General features: G+C 40.5%; 1 protein-coding gene across 4 annotated transcripts in view; it reads right to left on the bottom strand.

The window, feature by feature from the left end:
• CLP1 (cleavage factor polyribonucleotide kinase subunit 1) overlaps positions 1 to 19269 on the bottom strand; it is a 181930-nt gene that overhangs the window by 22609 nt on the left and 140052 nt on the right. For 3 of the 4 annotated variants that reach the window (XM_044084107.1, XM_044084104.1, XM_044084106.1), the window contains exon 2: positions 9925 to 10540. The exons of the other annotated variant lie outside the window; for it this stretch is intronic. In XM_044084107.1, coding sequence (XP_043940042.1) covers positions 9925 to 10527 — 603 coding nt within the window. In that variant the 5' untranslated portion in view covers positions 10528 to 10540. The remainder of the gene's footprint in view (positions 1 to 9924; positions 10541 to 19269) is intronic. 4 annotated transcript variants of the gene reach the window in all.

Raw genomic sequence — 19269 nt, 5'->3', positions numbered from 1 at the left:
CAGCCTGGGATGACGTGATCGACAGACCTCGATGCTTTGCCATAGATGGTCTTCATCTGTCACCCCTGGGATTTCGGCTACTGGCCAAGGCTCTTGCCACCCGCATAGTGCCTTTTTTAGGCAGTGTCTCAAGGACAAAATTCCCGACTTAAGAACTCCATCTAAGAACAACCTCAAGGTTTTGCTGCTAAATGCTTGGAATCTTAACATGAAACTGCATTCACTGGAAGCAGTCCTCATGCTGGAAGACAGACTTATGGGCAGTCACAGAGACCTGGGTCAAGAGTGTGGCTATACCTTCCCATGTTCAGACCACAATACACCTCCAGATTGGTTGGACAGGATTCCCTGGAGATACTTTAGGTGCAATTAACTGTTGGTAGGATACCTGCTCAAGTCATTGCCAGCTACAGGACCCCCTCCATGAATCGGGACACCCACTCTGCATATTTGGATCTACTGGAGTCTATCAATATATATCCGAACACCATTGTTTTGGGTGACTAACTACCCATCCATTGACTGGGGAAATTACACATGCATAAACTCACTTGCCCAAAGGTTCCATGACTTCATTAACTCCAATGTCCTAGACCAGCTAGATGACACCCCCACAAGGGGTGCCAACATCCTGGATCTGGTGTTTACCAACATGGGGGACCACTGTAGCACCCCCACTGTGAGGTCTTCCCTGGTAAGATCTGACCATAACTCAGTTTCAAAGTTACTACTGCACCTGACCCAACCTAGCACCAACTAAACTAAAAAATGTCTCCAAAGCAGATTATAACCTCTTACGGGATGGTGTAAACAGCTTCACTGAACTTCCCCCTCAGATGGAACTAGCAACTATGCAGAGTTCTACACAAATACTTTATACAAACACCCGAACAACTGCATTGACACAGCTGTACCTGACAGGACCAAAAAAGCTCAAGGAAGAGCAAACCTGTCTGATGGACAACTGCCATAAATGGGCTTTACAATAAGAGGAAGAAATTGATGAGTAAGAGGGAGTGAGCCCAAAACAGCAATCATTACCTCTTTAGCCTAAACAAGCAAATAAGACTTCTTGTGAGGTCCTCCAAAGGTAACTATTAATCCAAATTAGCTTCCTCAACTAAGGACAAACATAAGGCATTCTTTAGTTACATCCGTTACCTAAAAAGAAAGGCCCAGATTTGTGCCGAACTGGTGGTCAATGACACCACATATACACAGATCCTGTGGACATTGCTAACCTGTTAGCCGACAGGTTCTGTGAAAACTTCACTCCCCTGAATCTGCCACACTTGCCCCAAGACATCCCTACCACCTTGTCCTCTACCTTGTGAGCACCCTAAGGTCAAAAACATAACATCCATGGGACCTGATGACATCCCAGGCTGCGTTCTACATGAGCTCAAATAAGAATTAGCAAAGCTATTGAGTACTCTCTTCATAGTCTTCAGTCTGAAGAAGTCTCAGTGTATGAAAGAGACAAAAGCGCTTACCAAAGGTTTTATCAAATAAAGTTTATTCTCTGGTTTTATACCAGCTTTTATTTATTATTTTCTGTGCCAGTAAGCTTGGTTTTCACGGTTTTACGGTTTTATTTTATTTAATCATAGTCTTAAGCACTGGCTTCATCCCAGCTGAATGGAAAAAGGCCACCGTTATCCCCTTCCACAAAGGTGGTGCTTCCACTGACCCCAGGAACTACAGACCTATTAGCCTGACTAGCCTCATCTGCAAGGCCATGGAGAGTACCATTACAGCCCTTATCAACAAAGATATTGGTAACCTTGTTTTCAGCCTACTCAATTTGGATTTGTCAAAGGGAGATCATGCCTGTTAAACCTGGTGAACTTCTTCAAGACAGTCATCAAGGCCCCTGACGAAGGAAATAATGTGCATACAGCCTACCTAGACTTAGCCAAGGCTTTTGACACTATCCCTCACTCAGGCATAATTGACAAACTCACCTAGCTAGGTATCAACCCCATATAACATTAGATGGTTTGCTAACTGGCTCACTGATGGAACCCTTATAGTCAAGATAGGGGAATCCACCTCAAACTGCAAATCTGTAACCAGTGGTGTTCCACAGGGATCAGTCCTGGGACCTCTACTGTTTGGAATCTATTTCTCCGAAGTGCAAGCCAAAACTAAAGGTCTGTGGCTGACAAAGTTCCCTGATGACTGCAAAGTGGGAGTGGTCAAAGATTCTCCAAATGATATCAACATCCTACAAAAGGGCCTTACACAAACAAAATGACTGGTGCCAAAGTCATGGCCTTAAACTCAAAGCAAAAAAAGTATCGTCATCCCTTCCAGTAAGAGTGATGTTCCTGCTAACTACCACATCAATAACACCACCCTAAGTACACAATCAGAGGTGACAAACTTGGGCACACAGGTTGATAGCAGCCTTACCTTTGCTCACCATGTCCACACAGTGGTAAGAAGGGCATTCTACATTGCTCTTCTCATACGCAAGGGCAAAGCCTCTAGAAAAAAAAAAAAAGTTATAACCTCGCTGTACTCTTCCCTCATCAGGCCAATAATAGAGTACAATGCCCCTTTTTGTATGTACCTTTCCAAGCACCTGCAGCAACTGCAGAGACCACAAAGGTTCCTCACAAGGAAAATTCAAGGTCTTCAGCATCTGTCCTGCGAGGATCGTCTGAAATCACTATCACTTTATTCTGCTTCATACAGACTACTCAGAGACAATCTCTGTCTTGCATACAAGGCAATTTTTGACCCTGCTTTATTGGAAGTGCTGCATATCCGCAAGTCAAATGGTACACAGGTTACTCGCTCTAATGGCCTTAACCTGGTATGCAACATTAATAGAACCTGCTGGAGGGACAGATTTGTCTTCCCAGAGGTTACCACACCTTTGGAACAGACTCCCACTTCAAGTTAAGCAGAGCTCCTCATTGGCCTTCTTCAAATGCAATCTGGACGATTGGATGGGTAACTGTAAATGCACCCCAGGGGTTCCACCTATGTCCCCCTTGGAAATGAGGGTAAAACTTGGCTAGGCTTGTAAGGGCCCTAGGGGTCATTAGCCTAGTAACCTCCTATGATCCTACAAGACAGATGATGAACTGCAAATCCTGTAACAATTGACTGAGAGAAAGGCACTTGAAGCAACAGGTGGTCTAGATAAACAAAAATCTGAATGCCTTGGAGCCTGCAGAAGGCACAAGAGCTAGGCATTTTGCAAATCCCTTGGGGCAGTAGAGAGGCCAAAGGACAAAGCAGTGAACTGAAAATGAGAGGAAGACAAAGAGAAATGTAAAAACTTCCTGAAGCGAAGATGAATAGAGACATGAAGGTAAGCATCTTTCAGATCCAAGGACACCAGAAAAGCTTGGGGTAATAACAGAAACAGAATTTGAAGAGTAAGCATCCAGAAAGAAGGGATCTTGAGAAAGATGTTGAGTTGGGAGAGGGATCCAAACTAGGTCTCCAAGTGTCCTCCTTTTGAGGAACCAGGGACATCCTGGAATAAATGCCCATTCCCACTTGGGAAGGGGGGACAGGCTGAATGGTTCTTTGGTTCAACAGGGACCCTAGAATCTCCAAGAAATGAGAAAGTTGCTCTGCAAGAGGTTGAGGAATCCCTGAAAAAGGAGGGAGAGACTTCCACAACATGAAGTAATCCTGATGGAGGACAGAAAGAACCCAAGAGCCTGAAATTATGAGACACCACTTTGGAAGACAAACAGAGAGCCGAAGGGACAAAGGAACCTGAACTAAAAGAAGGGGGGAGTGAACTGTCAAAGAGAAGCAGGCGTATCAGATAGAGGAGGCTTCTGGGGCCACAGAAATTTCAGAAACCTTAACAGAGGGGGCCCACCTCACACCCTTCCCTCCTTTATAGAGCCCTGGTGGTTTGCCTACAAACAAGATCAGACCTAAAAGGATAATTCCTCTGGAACTTGGGGATATTAGAGACAAAAATATGTTTAACGTCTTGCAAGGCTTTGCCTTCATCTTGAAGACAAACATGCCAGCAGCAGTAGTCCCGAAAAGATGTGCATTATCCAAAGGAGCATCCAACAACTTGGCATAATATCCTCAGGTAGGGACTGGAGACGAAGCCAAGAATAACACCTCATGGTGGACCTAAAAGCCACAGCCCTATAAGAGGCATCAGCAGCATCATAGCTACACTTAGAGTAGCGAGCTACTTGAGAAGCTGAACCTAAAAAAGACAAGGCAGATGATTTGCCTTCAGAAACAGCGAGGGCAGAGATAGCCTGACAAGCCTGAGCAATCAAGGCCATAACATATCTGGTCATGTGGGTCTAGTAATCAATAGCCCTAAAAGCCAAAGCAGAAGCAGTGTAAACTTTCCTGCCAATCCTCTCCATTGCTCTACTATCATTATCAGAGGGCAAAAGTTTAGAAGGTTTGTCAGAAGAGACTGACAACACATCAGGATACATAGAACATTTAAATAAAATTTACACTCCTCAGGAGCCTTATAGAACCCATCAGGTTTCTTAGGGGGCATGAGGTTGAAAATCAGAAGACTTGGAAGCAGCAACGAAAGTATCTAACAAGGCAGCCAAAACAGGAGGAACTGGTGATGGTTTAGAGTATTCCCCCGAAGCAACTCATATCATCATCTTTGGATATCAGACACTTGAGAAGAATCCCACTTAAATAATTCCATCATCTTAGCATTTGTGTCCCCAAAGGACAATTCCTCGAAAGGAGATTCAAGGCTAACAAACTCCTCATCAGAACTATAAGCTAAAGGTGAAGGCATCTGTGAAGAATAAGACAAAGACCCCCTTACCAGACACTGAATCCTCATCTGAGGAATCTAGTTCCCTAAGCCATTTAGAAGGGGGAGAAGTCCAAAGAAAGCAGGTACTGAAACCCCTTGAAGATGCTTTAGGGCCATTAATGCAGAAAACAAGCCCTGAGTAAACTCTTGCCATTCCCTTTCAGGATCCATAGGATGGCCTGAAACATGGTTCAGTTTTTGTCGTTTTTTAGAAGGAACACCAGCCCTAACAAATACCAGAGGTTCTGACCACTGATGAGATTTGATAACAGAACCCGGAACTTCCTCCCTGACCATTACCTGCAGAATCCCTCTAGGACCCTCTGAGATAATCAACCACTGTTCCCCCTCAAATCTGGAGCAGATGGCTGCAAAGCCTCAGAGAATGTGCGAAAAGACAGATCCATGCCAACTTCTGGAAGGGTCACAGCAGAGGAATCTGATGCTGAATGACCTACACTATTATTTGCTTCCAGAAGGATGTCCGGTGGAGGCTGGACAGCTAAAGAGTCCGGCCAAGACTGCTTGGCCTTTTTACCTAGCAAGAGTATCTCCGGGTTAAAGGATTCTGCCATGATACCCTGGGGCAAACTGTTTAAGCCATTGGTTTTCAAGATAAATGGCCAGGGAAGACAAATGAATTCTAAGTGGCTTAGGCACACATGCCTTACAGATATTACAAGTGGTTGGGTTGTGCAGTTTGCTTGTGCACCCAAACAAAAAAGAGTTTGTGATGATCCTTATGGGGAAATCTGCCTCCCACATCGACATTTTCCCTTCGGGGGATGACATGAACTCTAGGTAGTAAAATAACAAACTAGACCAAGAAAAGTAAAAAAACATTAAACCCAACGAGGCACTTATTTGGTGTTCTTAAATATTCAATACAGCAACAAGGTGTTCAGACCACTGGCAAAAATGTTGTTTGAACTGGTGGCAAAAGAAGTTCTTACGTCCCTTGTATGCCCCATGTTCTTTGCAGGGAGCATAAATTAGATGTACAGCGCATGCAAGATTTTTTTAGACATCTTCATACTGGCCGAGCATCAGGCTGCCCTGGGCGGGACATCCCTTCTATGTAGAATACTGTAACAGCGATACAGCAGGACATCAGTGTTTGCATTTGTTAGGTGACAGAGAAAAGGAAAGCTGTACTGAAGCAGAGGCAAATGCAGAACATAAGTTATGAGTTGGAAATTTGCTGAAGGAAAAAATTGTCAGGTGGTTAAGTAGAGAGAACAGAAATGGCAGTAAGGGCAAAGAAAGAGGAGACGGTAGGAAATTTATATTTAGAATTTGCTTTGTTGTGGTATATAGGGTTAATAAAAGGTGTACAAGTGGCAGGGTAGTTTCCTAAACAGGTTCACTTACCTCAATGAGTAAAGACAACTTCTGAATAATCCTTTACTGCGTATATGACAACCACCACTATTTAAAATGCTAAAACCATTTAAATGAGTTTGTCTGAAAATTAACCACTTACATTTAGCACTAGTAGTATCCCACTAAGTCCCATTTAAGGGGTGTCAAAAGCAGACAAAAACTGGCAAAAATTAGACAGTCAAAAAAATAAAATAAAAAAAAGACCATTAGTACCAAACTTGAATGAAAAGTTGCAGCAGCAGTGGCAGCAACATGAAAACTGGGTGACAGTCTTTAGTATATTTCTACATATGGAACAGATACAGACACTATAAAAGGAAGAAACAAGCCAAGAACAATTCCTTTAGCTAGACAGTGATGGTGGAAAAGCAGGTGAAGGCAATTAAGAATGAATTTTGATGACGGAACCTTGCAGCTGGCTTGAAGACAAATGCGGAAAAGGGACACGACAAAGGGCCAAGAATCTTCTCTGAGGAAAAAAGGACTCTGCAGTATCAATGTACAGTAAAAACAACAGTGCTGTATGCAAGTAAAACCAAAGGGAATAAATACTCTTTTCTAAGGGAATAACCATGAACTGTACCAGTATATAACAGAATGAAAGAGCCATCATTATGGCACCCAGGCAATAATGATTACAAATATAAGGATACCTAGATATAAAACAAACATACCTCAAGCAGATAGGGAGACCACAAGAGTTAGTATGGATAGTATTTTTTTCTCTCCTTTTGAACTTAAAAATATGTAGCTGATAAATTTGCCTTTAAGAAAAAAAAATGACAGCAGGGCATTTGACTACCAGCTCAACCAGAACAGGAAACTGAACTTTCAGAATACAGTAAGGGGATTCTGGCACCAAGACAGAATTCTAAAAGGTCAACAATAAGAAAGGATACAAGGACAGTCATATGGTGCTGCTGGCTCTCAGTACACCTGACAACACCTACCAGAAAGCAAAGTTATCTGTACACCACATGAAAGACAAAAGACAGACCCATTTCTGAAAAGGTGCAGCACATCCTTGAAGTACAACTTGACAACACAGACTTTCAAAGAAAGCTGACGTCCTGGCTAAAAACAGCACTGCAAAGAAAAGAAAAACCAAAGCACCCATTTTCAAAGATACGGGAGAAATAAAGTAAACAATGGGTGGATCAACCAAACAGAACTAAATCCAAACTACTTTTCAGATTATCCAAACTTGAACATACTACAACACCAAGCAGCTCTCAGAATATGCACTTTCCAAAAACAACTGTTATGTAAATTTACCAGTTTTTATGAACCATCAATACACCAAACATCCCACATACTATTTCAATAAATAAAAGAGCTACTCTTTTTAGCTATACCATCTACAAACTTCTACATAATGACTTATACCACCCCATAAACTATGAAACCAAGCCCCAACAGCCAAACCTTGTGCAGCTCCCCCTTTTGCCCATCAACTGGTGAAACAGCATTTGCTAAGCTTGTTCCATCATGTGTGAATAATCATCTCTTCGATGAAAGATTGTTGGCCTCAGCTTTTACATCTCCTTGTGACTCTCCAACAAATGGAGACACTCCTCCTTAATCTCAAACTTCCAAGGAAGTGGTTAAGATTAATGAAGTGCACTGCTCTATCATTCTACTACAAACATCCCTCCTCAAAATATTCAAGTGCCTTACCAATACCCCCTTCCACAAACTACTATTTATTTTCTGATCACACAAGTAACCTCTTCTCAATACCCCAACATTTTCTTACTATCACACAAGCCTCTTATTTACAAATGCCCCGTATCAAAGTCTTCATCTCACTTGCTTTTCTACTTTACCTGTTCTGTACTTTTATATGGTATGCAGTCTTTGTGAACACACTAATTCCACATATGTATATTCTGCATTAGTGCACAATTTTACTACACAAATGCCACTCTTGCATAGCAAACCACATTGTATGATGGCACATATATCTAATTTGTGAAACTGTAATCCTTCACATTTACTTTATTTGCTGACGTAGTGCCTCTGATCTGGTCATGACTGAAAAAGTTTACTGGATCAGCTCATGTACCCATTTAGCAAATAAATACAATTTTTCATACAGATAGACAGAGATTTAGGTATATACAGATGCACACACTTTTTCATTTATATACAGTCTTACTGATAAAGGCTGGATTAAAGACGTTGAGGAAAAAGTTAGTAATGGGAAATGCCCTGACAGATTTTTACATGCTCACGTTAAAATGGCTTACAAGGGTCAGAAATCACAAATCTTAGAAGAACACTGGCTTTGTTTATGCCATTCATACAAATAAATACTGTATTTTGAATAAATGTATTGCAATTTAAAAACTTAACTATATCCAAACTCTAGCTTTTTCTCTCTCTCACATACTTAGAGGCCGCTCTATTCTACTCACTTTCACCTCATCGTTTCCTGCGTTAACCTTCAGATCCTTAAACAACTTTCAGTAATCTACTGCAGAGAAGCCAGTTCTGTAATTTTAGAACATGCTCTTCTGAAATGATATTGTACATAATACTTCCATATGGTGCAACTATGGTTAGTGTATGTCTTGCATGTTACCTTTTCACTTTAATTATAATGCTGCTCCTTGCTATAGTGCTTATGGAATCTACAAAGTTGTACTTGCTTTTCAGGACAATTTTTGTGCACATTGTTTCAGTTTTGTAGATCATGCTACTGTTTCTTCCTAAGTCAATTCCTGGAACACATCATTATTTCTGTATATATATATATATATATATATATATATATATATATATATATATATATATATATATATATATATAAAAATTATCTGTAATAAAAGTTTAAATGTTTTGTACTGTGAAGAGTATTAACTTGCATGTGTCTTCTTGAAAATGTCAACTTTCTTTTGATTTCTCCCATTTGTTGCCATTTACAACTGTCTTATCTGTACTCATTTTCATCCTGCATGCCTTCACTTTTGCATCCCATTCCCCTATCATTTGCTGAAGTTCTTGTTCAGGAGCTATTTTAATTTGTCCCTTCCAACCTATTTGCTAATGTAGTCCCATCACCAGTAGGAGTATCAGTGTCTTAGAGTGGAACCTTGATGCAACCCTGATTTATTCTTCTTGACAAATTCCATACATGGTTGCTCCAGGTATGTGTGTTGTGAGTGTGCATATGTCGGTCATGGACTGCGGTGGTGGTGCTGCGGTAGCATTGTCGCCTCAGTATGACGTTGTCCTGTTCGATTCTCAGTTAGAGCGTCTTCTGTGTGGAGACATGCGTGAATGGGCGTACCTTCGTTGAAGGTTGTGCGTCAGGGCTGGCAACTCAGCACGTAAAAATCTACTGACAATCATTAGCGGACCGGAGTTCGGCTGTGGCAACCCCTAACCAGGAAAAGCCGAAAGACACAAACAAACAAACTCTCCACTGTACACAATTTGTTAAAGTCATTTTGTTTACTGTCTTTCTGGGCAGTGGCTTAAATGGGTCTCTGGTGAATCAGACAATTACCCACGTTAACAAATAATAAAATAAAAACAAAATAATCTAAACCTAGGGAAAAACATCTATCGACAAAACCATCCATTCCTGAAGCATGATAAATTCATAAAGGAAAGGTGACACTTGTACTTGGGATTTTAAGAGTATGTTGCACCTGAATGACCAACCTATTTCTCAGGTTACAGGACACAATCATATATTTATCATTGTACAGACTCATATTTCTACTTATAACAAAACTTGTTCATACCTTGTTGTACAGCTTAATATTTGTTCCTGGAGTTGTTGAGCCAAAGTGATAGATTAGTGGGGCTTGCACCGAAAAGCCTTCTTCCAGATCTGCTGGCCTTTCAATATAGAGTGCCCCCATGGTTCCAGGAATTGAAATGGATCCTTGCCCTACATCTAACTCTACAAATGTAGGACGACGTCCCATTCGGACAGCATAATTCAGCAGCAGTCGGCACAATGTAGATTTTCCAACATCAGTAGGCCCCACCACCATTACCCTGGGCCCACGCTCATCCTCACGCTCTGCTTGCTGCCTCATCTGCTCCAAGGCAGCATGGCAGTTCAAGTACAGCAGCATTGGTGTCTCTTTGGCTACATATGCCACCTCTGTGCGTCCTGTCAGCTGTATTGTGCAGCCATGCCATGTGAAGACAGCCACCTTTGAGCCAGAATCAAATGTAAACTTCTTGTTGCGGGTCAGTTCTGTGCCAAAGACTTCAGTCATGCCAGCAATAAGCTCCATCTGCACAGTCTCCTGTCTCTCCACTTCAAACCGTAGTTCCATTTCCTTCTCCAGGTCAAATTTCGCCACAGGCTTCTCAGACTTCTGTTCTTCAACCATCACTGACAGTGCTCTAATAGCAAAATCAAATGGGGAAAAAATATATATAATAAACCTATACATATATATATATATGCATATATAGAATTGAAAATGTGGAATAAAATCAACATGGAATCAATTCTCTTCTGAAAACTGTGTGTTCCTCATCAGACTCTTCAATTACAGTCAAAAACCTGATGCTTCTTCGGGGTCAACAGCAGCATCCCCGAACTCTGCTGTGTATTGGCACCACGTCCCATTCAGAAGTAAGGTATGACCTAATACTTGCAACAACTGCTACCTGCTATAAGCACCACCATGACGCATCTGTCCCTTTTTTTCTGAAGTTTCCTTCAGAGGTCAAAAGTCTGAAATAAGTATGCAACATAGTTCCCCTACCACGCATAACAAGCCCTCCCCATCTCTAATCACACAAGTGCACACAGTTCGTTAGAGTTCAATTTCACAGGGAGCTCTGCTACAGCCTAGGTATAAGCAGTACCAGTGATTTTTCCAACTGTTGCATTGCACTGCTCACCATTATCTGCTTTTCAACCAACTGGATAATAATTATGAAGATATGCAATATTTCCAGAACAAACAAACATACAAACTGCAGCATTACACGTGAAACCTTAAATAATGATGGGGGAAGAAAACTACTCTTGACACTTAAAATGCAAGTTGTATATCCTAAGAGATACTGTATGTTATTTATATGGACAATTATGCAAATACGCATATTTTCATATTTCTGTAAATAATTCAATAAGCGGGCACTTGGGAAGTCATTTCTTGCCACCACAAGAAAGCTCCGTGTACTGAACAGAAGTTCTGCATACATCTAGGCTGCACAGTTTCAGGATATGAAAAGTTGCTTATAAATATTCAATGAAAAATATAATTCTGGACTTTTTATAATTTTTACTACAGCTTTGACAAAAAGAATGGTCATAATTTGACTTCTACTGTTATAAAGATGTTTTAGTGAACACATTGCTGTTTGTGCCTTTTTAATATAATTAACTGTTCACAGATGTGTATGTTTCTTTGGCATATGTTCAACATGATTTTCGGAGAATGCTTTGGGAATTTAAGAATGGGGCTAGACTGCTGAAGGTGTGAAATTCCACAGCTTGATATCAGGTGTTAATGAGTTAATACTGTGGCCTTACACTTGTTTCTGCTCTACTGTACCCTAGCACACAAAGCAGTCGACATTTCATAAATTCCTTTACATCTGGTACTACAAAAGATAAATTATGCACAGGGTGATCACTGTAAAGAACCTAGGCAATACTGCCATAAATTTCGAAGGTTGGCTACATCAGTACAGTGTAAACAAGGAATTAACAAAAATTTTATTTTATGTAAAAAAAAAAAAAAGCTAAAACCAGCAAGTATGTTAAGAACAAGTTTTATATGAAAAGTGATTTCTGTGCACAGACAATTTGTTTAAAGGGAAAATGATTTTGTGGAAAAGAAAAACGCTAATCTATTAATATTCACAAAATAATCACTGGGAAGTCACTAAACCCGACAACAATTCACTTGCGACAATACACATACATCTAATTCATGAGCAAAACATTACTTTCAAATGGCGTATTTTATACAGTATGACTTTGTATAAAAGCCACATTTTCACCAAAATCACACAAGGTAATAACTACAAAACAGAAATAATTTTATGAGGAAGAAATTCACAGTGTGACTGGTCATAACAGCTGCATGCAGCTATTTTGCTGCATCAGCTCATTTCCTATTTGTAATATAAATGCTTATAGTGTAGGTGTAAAACAACCAAGTGTCAAACCATTATTAAAAACGCAAGTGCTTTGATGCTACTGTGGAACAATAGTCAACTTGCACTTAGAGTGAAACATTACTGCATTATTTTAATAATGGCAAATTCCAAGGGCAATCACCGATTTTCAGTTGAGGTACAGGGAGAAAAACTCCAGCAAACAAATACATACAAAAAGATGCATTTTATTCAATTTGAGAATAACCACAACATTATCTGTACTTTAAAAAGAACACACATTTTACTCTACTGCATACAATAACTTTCTCTAATGTGCATAACACATAACTACAGATATATAAAACAATTCAGAGAATTATGTCAACAGGAGAAGGAAAAGAATTACGAGAACAAAAACAGTAAGGATAAAAAATGCATTGTAGCAACAATGAAGAATAAAGAAAAGATAGAGCAGTTTAAATTTATGTTTTCTGCAAGTAGGTGTGACAATATGTGAGGTCTTGTTCTATATTTGCAATTATTCTTTCATAACTTATGCTACAATGATAAAATGTGAAGCAAAATAAGTTTATTCAATATAATTTGCATTTTTGTGAACAAAAGCAAGAAAACATGCAGTTTCTTGGTACTACTGAAGTGAAATGGTTTGAAACAATGAAGTTGGAAAATGTTTATCAAGCATGGAGATTCAAGTATAGGTCAAACCATTGGCAAAAAAATGGCGATGATTGCATAGAAAGCTGAATTTAAGCTAGACCCAAACAAATAGTATACTATTTTGTTTCAATATATACTAAAGCTTTTGGGATATATGGCTCTGCACATAAAGTTGCAATGTTAATCTAGTCTGATCACCAGGTAGCACAGAGTAAGAAACTCTTAACACAATTTAAAAACTAAAAAAGGAAAAAAAATTTTCACACACACAAATTATACTCGCCTAACATTTTGGGTTATTCCACTTAAAGAGATGCTAGGAATGCTAAAACATTCTCGTGTAAAGGCAAAGATGGCATGTGTACGTCAAGTTACAGAGGCACTTCTGACAGTGGCCACAGCAATGATATCTCCCCATGACTATGCCAATTTACTTATAAGCTTAGGAAGTCTGCAAAGAGAATACCACATACAAAACCAATTTGCTATACCAGTGAGATCTGCTCCCTGAAAACACCAGTAGCTCAGAAGCAAAACAGAGCAAGAATTAAGCTGAATGGAAAGCTTAGGTGTTATCAAAAAGCATTTATAGTGAACAGACAGACAGTATGGTCATCATTTGAAAGAAAAAAATAGATTAAAATCTGCATTTATACTGACAAACAAGGTTTGAATAAAGTGATCAAACGTGAGCATTACTGGCAGTGATGTCAAGAATGCTAAAGGCCAAGCTCCTTTCAGTAGTACACATAAACCTACGTTCCTGGCAGATAATGCAAGCTCTAATCTGTGTACTTTTAAAAACTCCATTAGCAGGTAGAGAGTTTTTAGACTTCCATTTGGTAGTTTTACAGCATTAGAAGTATTGCAGAGTGCTGCTGAAAAAGCGGACATACAGGATTAAGGCTTACAGCTGTTAAATTGCTCTCTGTAATGAAGGGTACACGGTCCAATTTCTTCCACTTTCATCTGCCTACTGTGTAACTCTGATCAAATCAATTGACCATACCGTGCTCACGGGTTACCCCTGAAAAGGGATGCATGTGTACAGTGGGTTTACCCAGTTAACGTGTGTGTACACACACATTTCTATAAATACACACACACACACACATATAACACAAACTATAACATGTATATGTAAGAAGAGATGCTAGCAGAATTCGAAGTTAAGTTACCAATGATGAAAGATGGAAAAAAGAGAGAGACATACTGACAATGACTTAGTAAGGTAGTTATTATAAGGCATTACAAGTGAAGGGTGACATGAGCAAAAGTTAACCATAAGGGAAGAAATCCACTCTTATTAAGTTGCGCCCAAAGATTAATGTTTAAGTCAACAAAATAGATCCAACTATCATGCTTGCAATATACTGTCCTTCAAGACGTCTAACTGCCAGAACACATACATGTAATGTGTCTCAGCATTCCAGTATAATGCAAAATGAAAGTAATTTGGCCAACAAGGGCTTGATTGAATCTCATTTCATTGACTGATAAAAAGTGCAGGACCCCCCCCCCCCCCAAAAAAAAAAAAAAAAAAAAACCACAGGACTGAAGGCAGTCTTTTTCTTCTTCTTAATTTGTTGCTCTGTGATTAGGTGGAATGAGCCTGAGTATTTTGCATTTGTGCCATTTAAGATTTCCTGACACACACATATGCTTATCAAGATTATTTCTAAAAGAAGTTAATGAGTGAAATTTAACAGTAAAGGGAAGCTTAATCCACAACCATGGAAGGTGATATGTAATGCATCAGCCCCTTTCTTATATTACTAAAAACTTGACTGGGGATTAACAGTCCTTACTCAACTGAGATAAGTTCTCGAGAAGATACAGGAATCGTATCGGGAAAAAGTAAAACTGCAAAGACAAAAAACAGATAATACTGAGGCCAGGAAAATTACCTAAAATATTAAGTGCACCACTGTACTGCTTGCTCTATCTGTGATGCATAACATGGCAGCAATCAAAAGAAGATGTCAGAATAGCAAGTGCCAAAACGTCCAAGGAGTACATAGGACAAGAATAAATCTGTTCCCCAATGTAAAGTATCTGATACATGTGGAATATTAATCCAAGTTCCCATAAATAAAATAACTGATAAAAAGTGTGAATAGTAAATAAAATTGTAAATTTTTGAGACGGGAGATCCAGTATTGTTTTATTGGACAATGGGCCATAAAACAAGAATTCAAAGGTTTGTGCACAATTGGGGATTCAAACATATGCAGTCTAATTCACATCACTCACAATCTAATGGACTAGTGGAGAGAACTGTCTAAATAATGACACACCTCATTTGAAACAGAAAAAAAGCCATAAAGATTGCCATCTTTACAATGCTGGAAAAAAGGAATACTCCATTGCAAGGACTCAATTTCTCATCAGCTCAACTGTTAACAGGTAGTTGTCTGAAGAACAGATTACCTGCTTCAACTAGACTGCAAATACCTGAAAATGAACACAGAATAAAGGAATCCCTGGAGAAATCAGCAGACAGAAATACTATTAGGATACAGAATGAAAGTTATGCACTTAACATAGTAACAGATCTGTCTGTATACTGTAATAAGTGGACTGGTCACAGCAGATGCCTTTCTCTTGGCAACATCCTCAATAATCTGAAAGTTCCAGCTTCTCCCCTCCTCCCATGAGGCAGTGCTTCATTTTCTAGACTGAGTGCAGTCAGTGTTATCTATAGAAGAAGAATGGAATACCCTAGCATAAAAGACATACCTGACGACCTCTAGTTAACCTCCACGCAGATGACTAGGTGACAATTCCGCAGGGGGAAAGATAGGCATGTGTATTACTCTAAAGAGACAACAGATGAAAAAAAAATGGCCAGTCTGGTTAAGTACATACATTTCATATCCTAGTTGATTAAGTTCATATACTGGAAAAAGTCCCCAGAAGAACAAGGTGAGTGGTCTGGGGACATTATTCCCTGTAAAATGATGGCTCCAATGTTTGCCCTGGATCTTGACACGATATAACCTTACAATGAGAAAAGTCTATGTTGCCACTTCATACACGAGATCTACTGACAGATTCTTGAAAAAGGCTGTTGAGGTCACAAAATATAATTGTGCAAGTAAACTTAACATAACAGTAGATGTCTGAATGATCACTACCACACTAGCCTTAGCTGTGTGTGTTATATCCTGCTAAGGATAAGTCAGCCAGCTTGCACAGCTTAATGGCATCGTACACATGCACGAATCATTATCATCTGAAGCAGAGCTGAAGAAAAAAAAAAAGAGTGGCTTGGGCCGCAAACGTTTCACAGCCAACTGAGGGGGTGGCTAGAGCCCTGAAAGTGATCAATGCTAGAAATAAAAAGTCCTCACTCTGTTAACAAAAACATATAAAATAAGAGGAATGGAGAGAATGACCAGCTACTGCAGCAGTGATCATTTGAACATTTACTTTTATTGTAAGTTAACTTACACACCCGTACGCTGTCATTTGATCACAGCTGTAGTAGTAGCCTTAAGCTATATGGGTAGACTACAAGAGCTTACACTAACTGGGAAGGGGAAAGGATGAGGTCCAAGAGCCTCAGGAGAATGGCAAAGTCTGCTCTGGACATGGAGAAGGAATATAGTTTCTAGTGCTTTGTAAAGGTATGCAGAGAGGACCAAGTTGCTGCTTCTAGAATCCAAACCTTTTCAAAAAGCCACAAACAAAGCCAAAGCCCTTGCAGAGTAAGCCTTCACCCTGCCTGGAATTAACTTTTGTTACAAAAAACACAAACCCAACACCATAAGACAATAATTTGGAGACAACCTGCTTTAATAAAGTTGTCCTTTTTTCTTACCTTCATAGTATCTGAAAGTTTTAGTTCCGTTCTGTCAAGATAATATCAGAGTTGCCTGTGGACATCCAGAATATGGAGAATCATTTTTCCTTCATTTTTAGTTCTGGAAAGAAGATGGGGAGATGAACAATTTGGTTCAAACTAATCTTGGTTACCACCTTAGGCATAAATGAATGATTAGTTCTTGAGGAAAAAAACAAATGCAGACGGTGGTTTTAATGAAAGAAGTTTATTGGTGCATCTGAGGTTCTTTCACTGAATCCACTGTCTGCATTTTTTATAGTTTGTTGGCAGTTAGTTTGTATTTTTTAGTACTTAAGGAAGCCCTATCTTTGCAGAAAACAAGACAATGATAATCCACCATATGAGCTTAGAACTCCGATACTGTTCTTGCAGAATCAGAGCAATCAGCAAAAAGTACAGTTGTGTACACTTACTATAAATGTAGATGTTAAAGTGTATTCACTATTGCAGTCTTCACACTTGGGTTATCTGCCTGCAGGTAGCCCTCAGTCGTCCCGAATACCAGAGACTTAGTATTTCTGCGTCGGATGCCGTCGCTCCAGGACTGACGTCAGGTCGTCAGGGGTATAAAAACAGGCAGCCAACGTCATTACATTAGTTTTTCTTGCCCCAAATGTCAGGAGCGCCCCAAATAAGGAGCTAGGTTATGGTAGGGAAAACACCACAAGTAAAAAGTAAATACCAATACCCCAGAAGGGGTTAGTAATAGCCATAGATGGGGGGGGGACCAGGGATGGAGGGAGGGAAACCAGGACTGCAACAGTGAATACACTCGAGCATCTACATTTATGGTAAGTGTACATAAGTGTATACGTTCCTCGTGTTTCACTGTTGCAGTCATCACACCTGGGTGGATTCCCAAAGCTGAAGAAGGGTGGAGGCAGTTAAGAAGAGTTAGGGCTGGCTAGTATGCCTTGCAAGACTGCTGTAACAAATCCTGCCCTGGATTTGGAAAAGATAGGCAGGTGGTAATGCTTGGTGAAGGTGTGTACAAAAACTCCAGGTAGCAGCCTCCAGGATATCCCTGGTAGGGGACTCCCCTGAGAAATGCTGTAGAGGTAGATGTTGCCCTAGTGGAATCTGCTCTGACCCCCTGAGGGGTTGGTTTCCCATGTTGCTTATAGCAGAAATGGATGCAGTGTGCTATCCATTTGGAAATGGTTTGTTTTGAAATGGCCTTGCCCTCTGCCCCGGTTGCAAAGCTGACTAGTAACTGGTCAGAGTTTTTTGAAGGGCTTAGTCCTATTCAAGCTTGAATCTGAGCTGTCTGTGCACATCCAAGGAGTGCAGGATTTTTTCCCCTTTATTTTGAGGATTAGGGATAAAGGTTGGCAAATGGATGTATTGATAGAGAGCCACACTACACACCACTTTGGGCATAAAGGAAGGGTTAGTCCTGAGGGAAACCCTGTCAGCATGGAAAATAATGAAAGGTTCCACAGCCATGAGTGCTTGTAGCTCAGACACTTTTCTACTGATGCAGCAGGTTCAAAAGGGGGGGGGGGCGTGAGCTTTTTCAGTACAACGTTAAGGTCCCAAGCAGGGGTGGGTGCTCTCCTTGGTGGCCTTTAAGTTGTCTGCCCTCTCAGAACTGTTTGATAAGAGGGTGTGAGAAGACAGGTGTCTCAGTGTTGTAATGAGCATAAATGGTTGAGGCATGTATCTTAATGGAGGAGAATGACAGGTCTTTGTGGAGTAGATCTGCTAGGTAATCCAGGATAAGAGGCAGAGAGGGCAGTGGTGTGTCCTCTCCTTTAGATTGAATCCATTAGCAGAACCTTTTCCACTTAGCGCAGGATTTTCTTGTACTGGGTCTTCTGGCTTCAAGAATGACGTCCAGCACCTGTTTGCTTAAGGTTGCTGGGTGAGAATTCAAGGAATAAGCCAGGCTGCAAGATTAAGGGTTTGCAGTTGTGGATGCCAAATCTGTCCCTCCTGCTGAGAGGAGGGTTGGATTCTGGTGTAGGTGCCAGGGTGGCACAGATGTCAGGCTGCGCAGGAGTGGGTACCAGTGCTGGTGTGGCCAGGGCAATCACACAATTGTCCTTGGTCTGTCCTGCTTTATCTTGAGTAATACTCTTAAAAAGGAGGGGCAGAGGGGGAAAGGCATAGATTGAGAGATTTGCCCACTGAAAAGATAGGGCATCCACTTTCCAGGCCCTGCTGTGAGGATTCCTGGTGCAGAATTTGCTGAGCTGGTGGTTGTAGGGGGAGGCAAAGAGATCCACCTCTGGGGTCCCCCATTTCTGAATCAGAAAGTTGAAGGTTCTGTGCTCCAATTGCCACTCGTGTGGGTCTAGGAGATTTCTGCTTAAGTCATCTGCCAGTAAGTTTGTTTGCCTGGCAGGAATTGAGCTTGCAAATGGACATGAATGTCCAAGGCCGTGTTCCACAGGGCCATGGCTAGCCTGCAGAGTGGGTGGGAATGGGTTCCCACCTGCTTGTTGATGTACCACATAACTGTGGCATTGTCGGTTTTTATTAGCAG

The sequence above is a fragment of the Protopterus annectens genome, chromosome 9.part0 (assembly GCF_019279795.1).
Source record: "Protopterus annectens isolate FY-2018-M chromosome 9.part0, PAN1.0, whole genome shotgun sequence".
NCBI lineage: Eukaryota > Metazoa > Chordata > Ceratodontiformes > Protopteridae > Protopterus > Protopterus annectens.
Note: the sequence above shows the minus strand (reverse complement) of the source record. Positions and strands in the feature narration are given on the sequence as shown.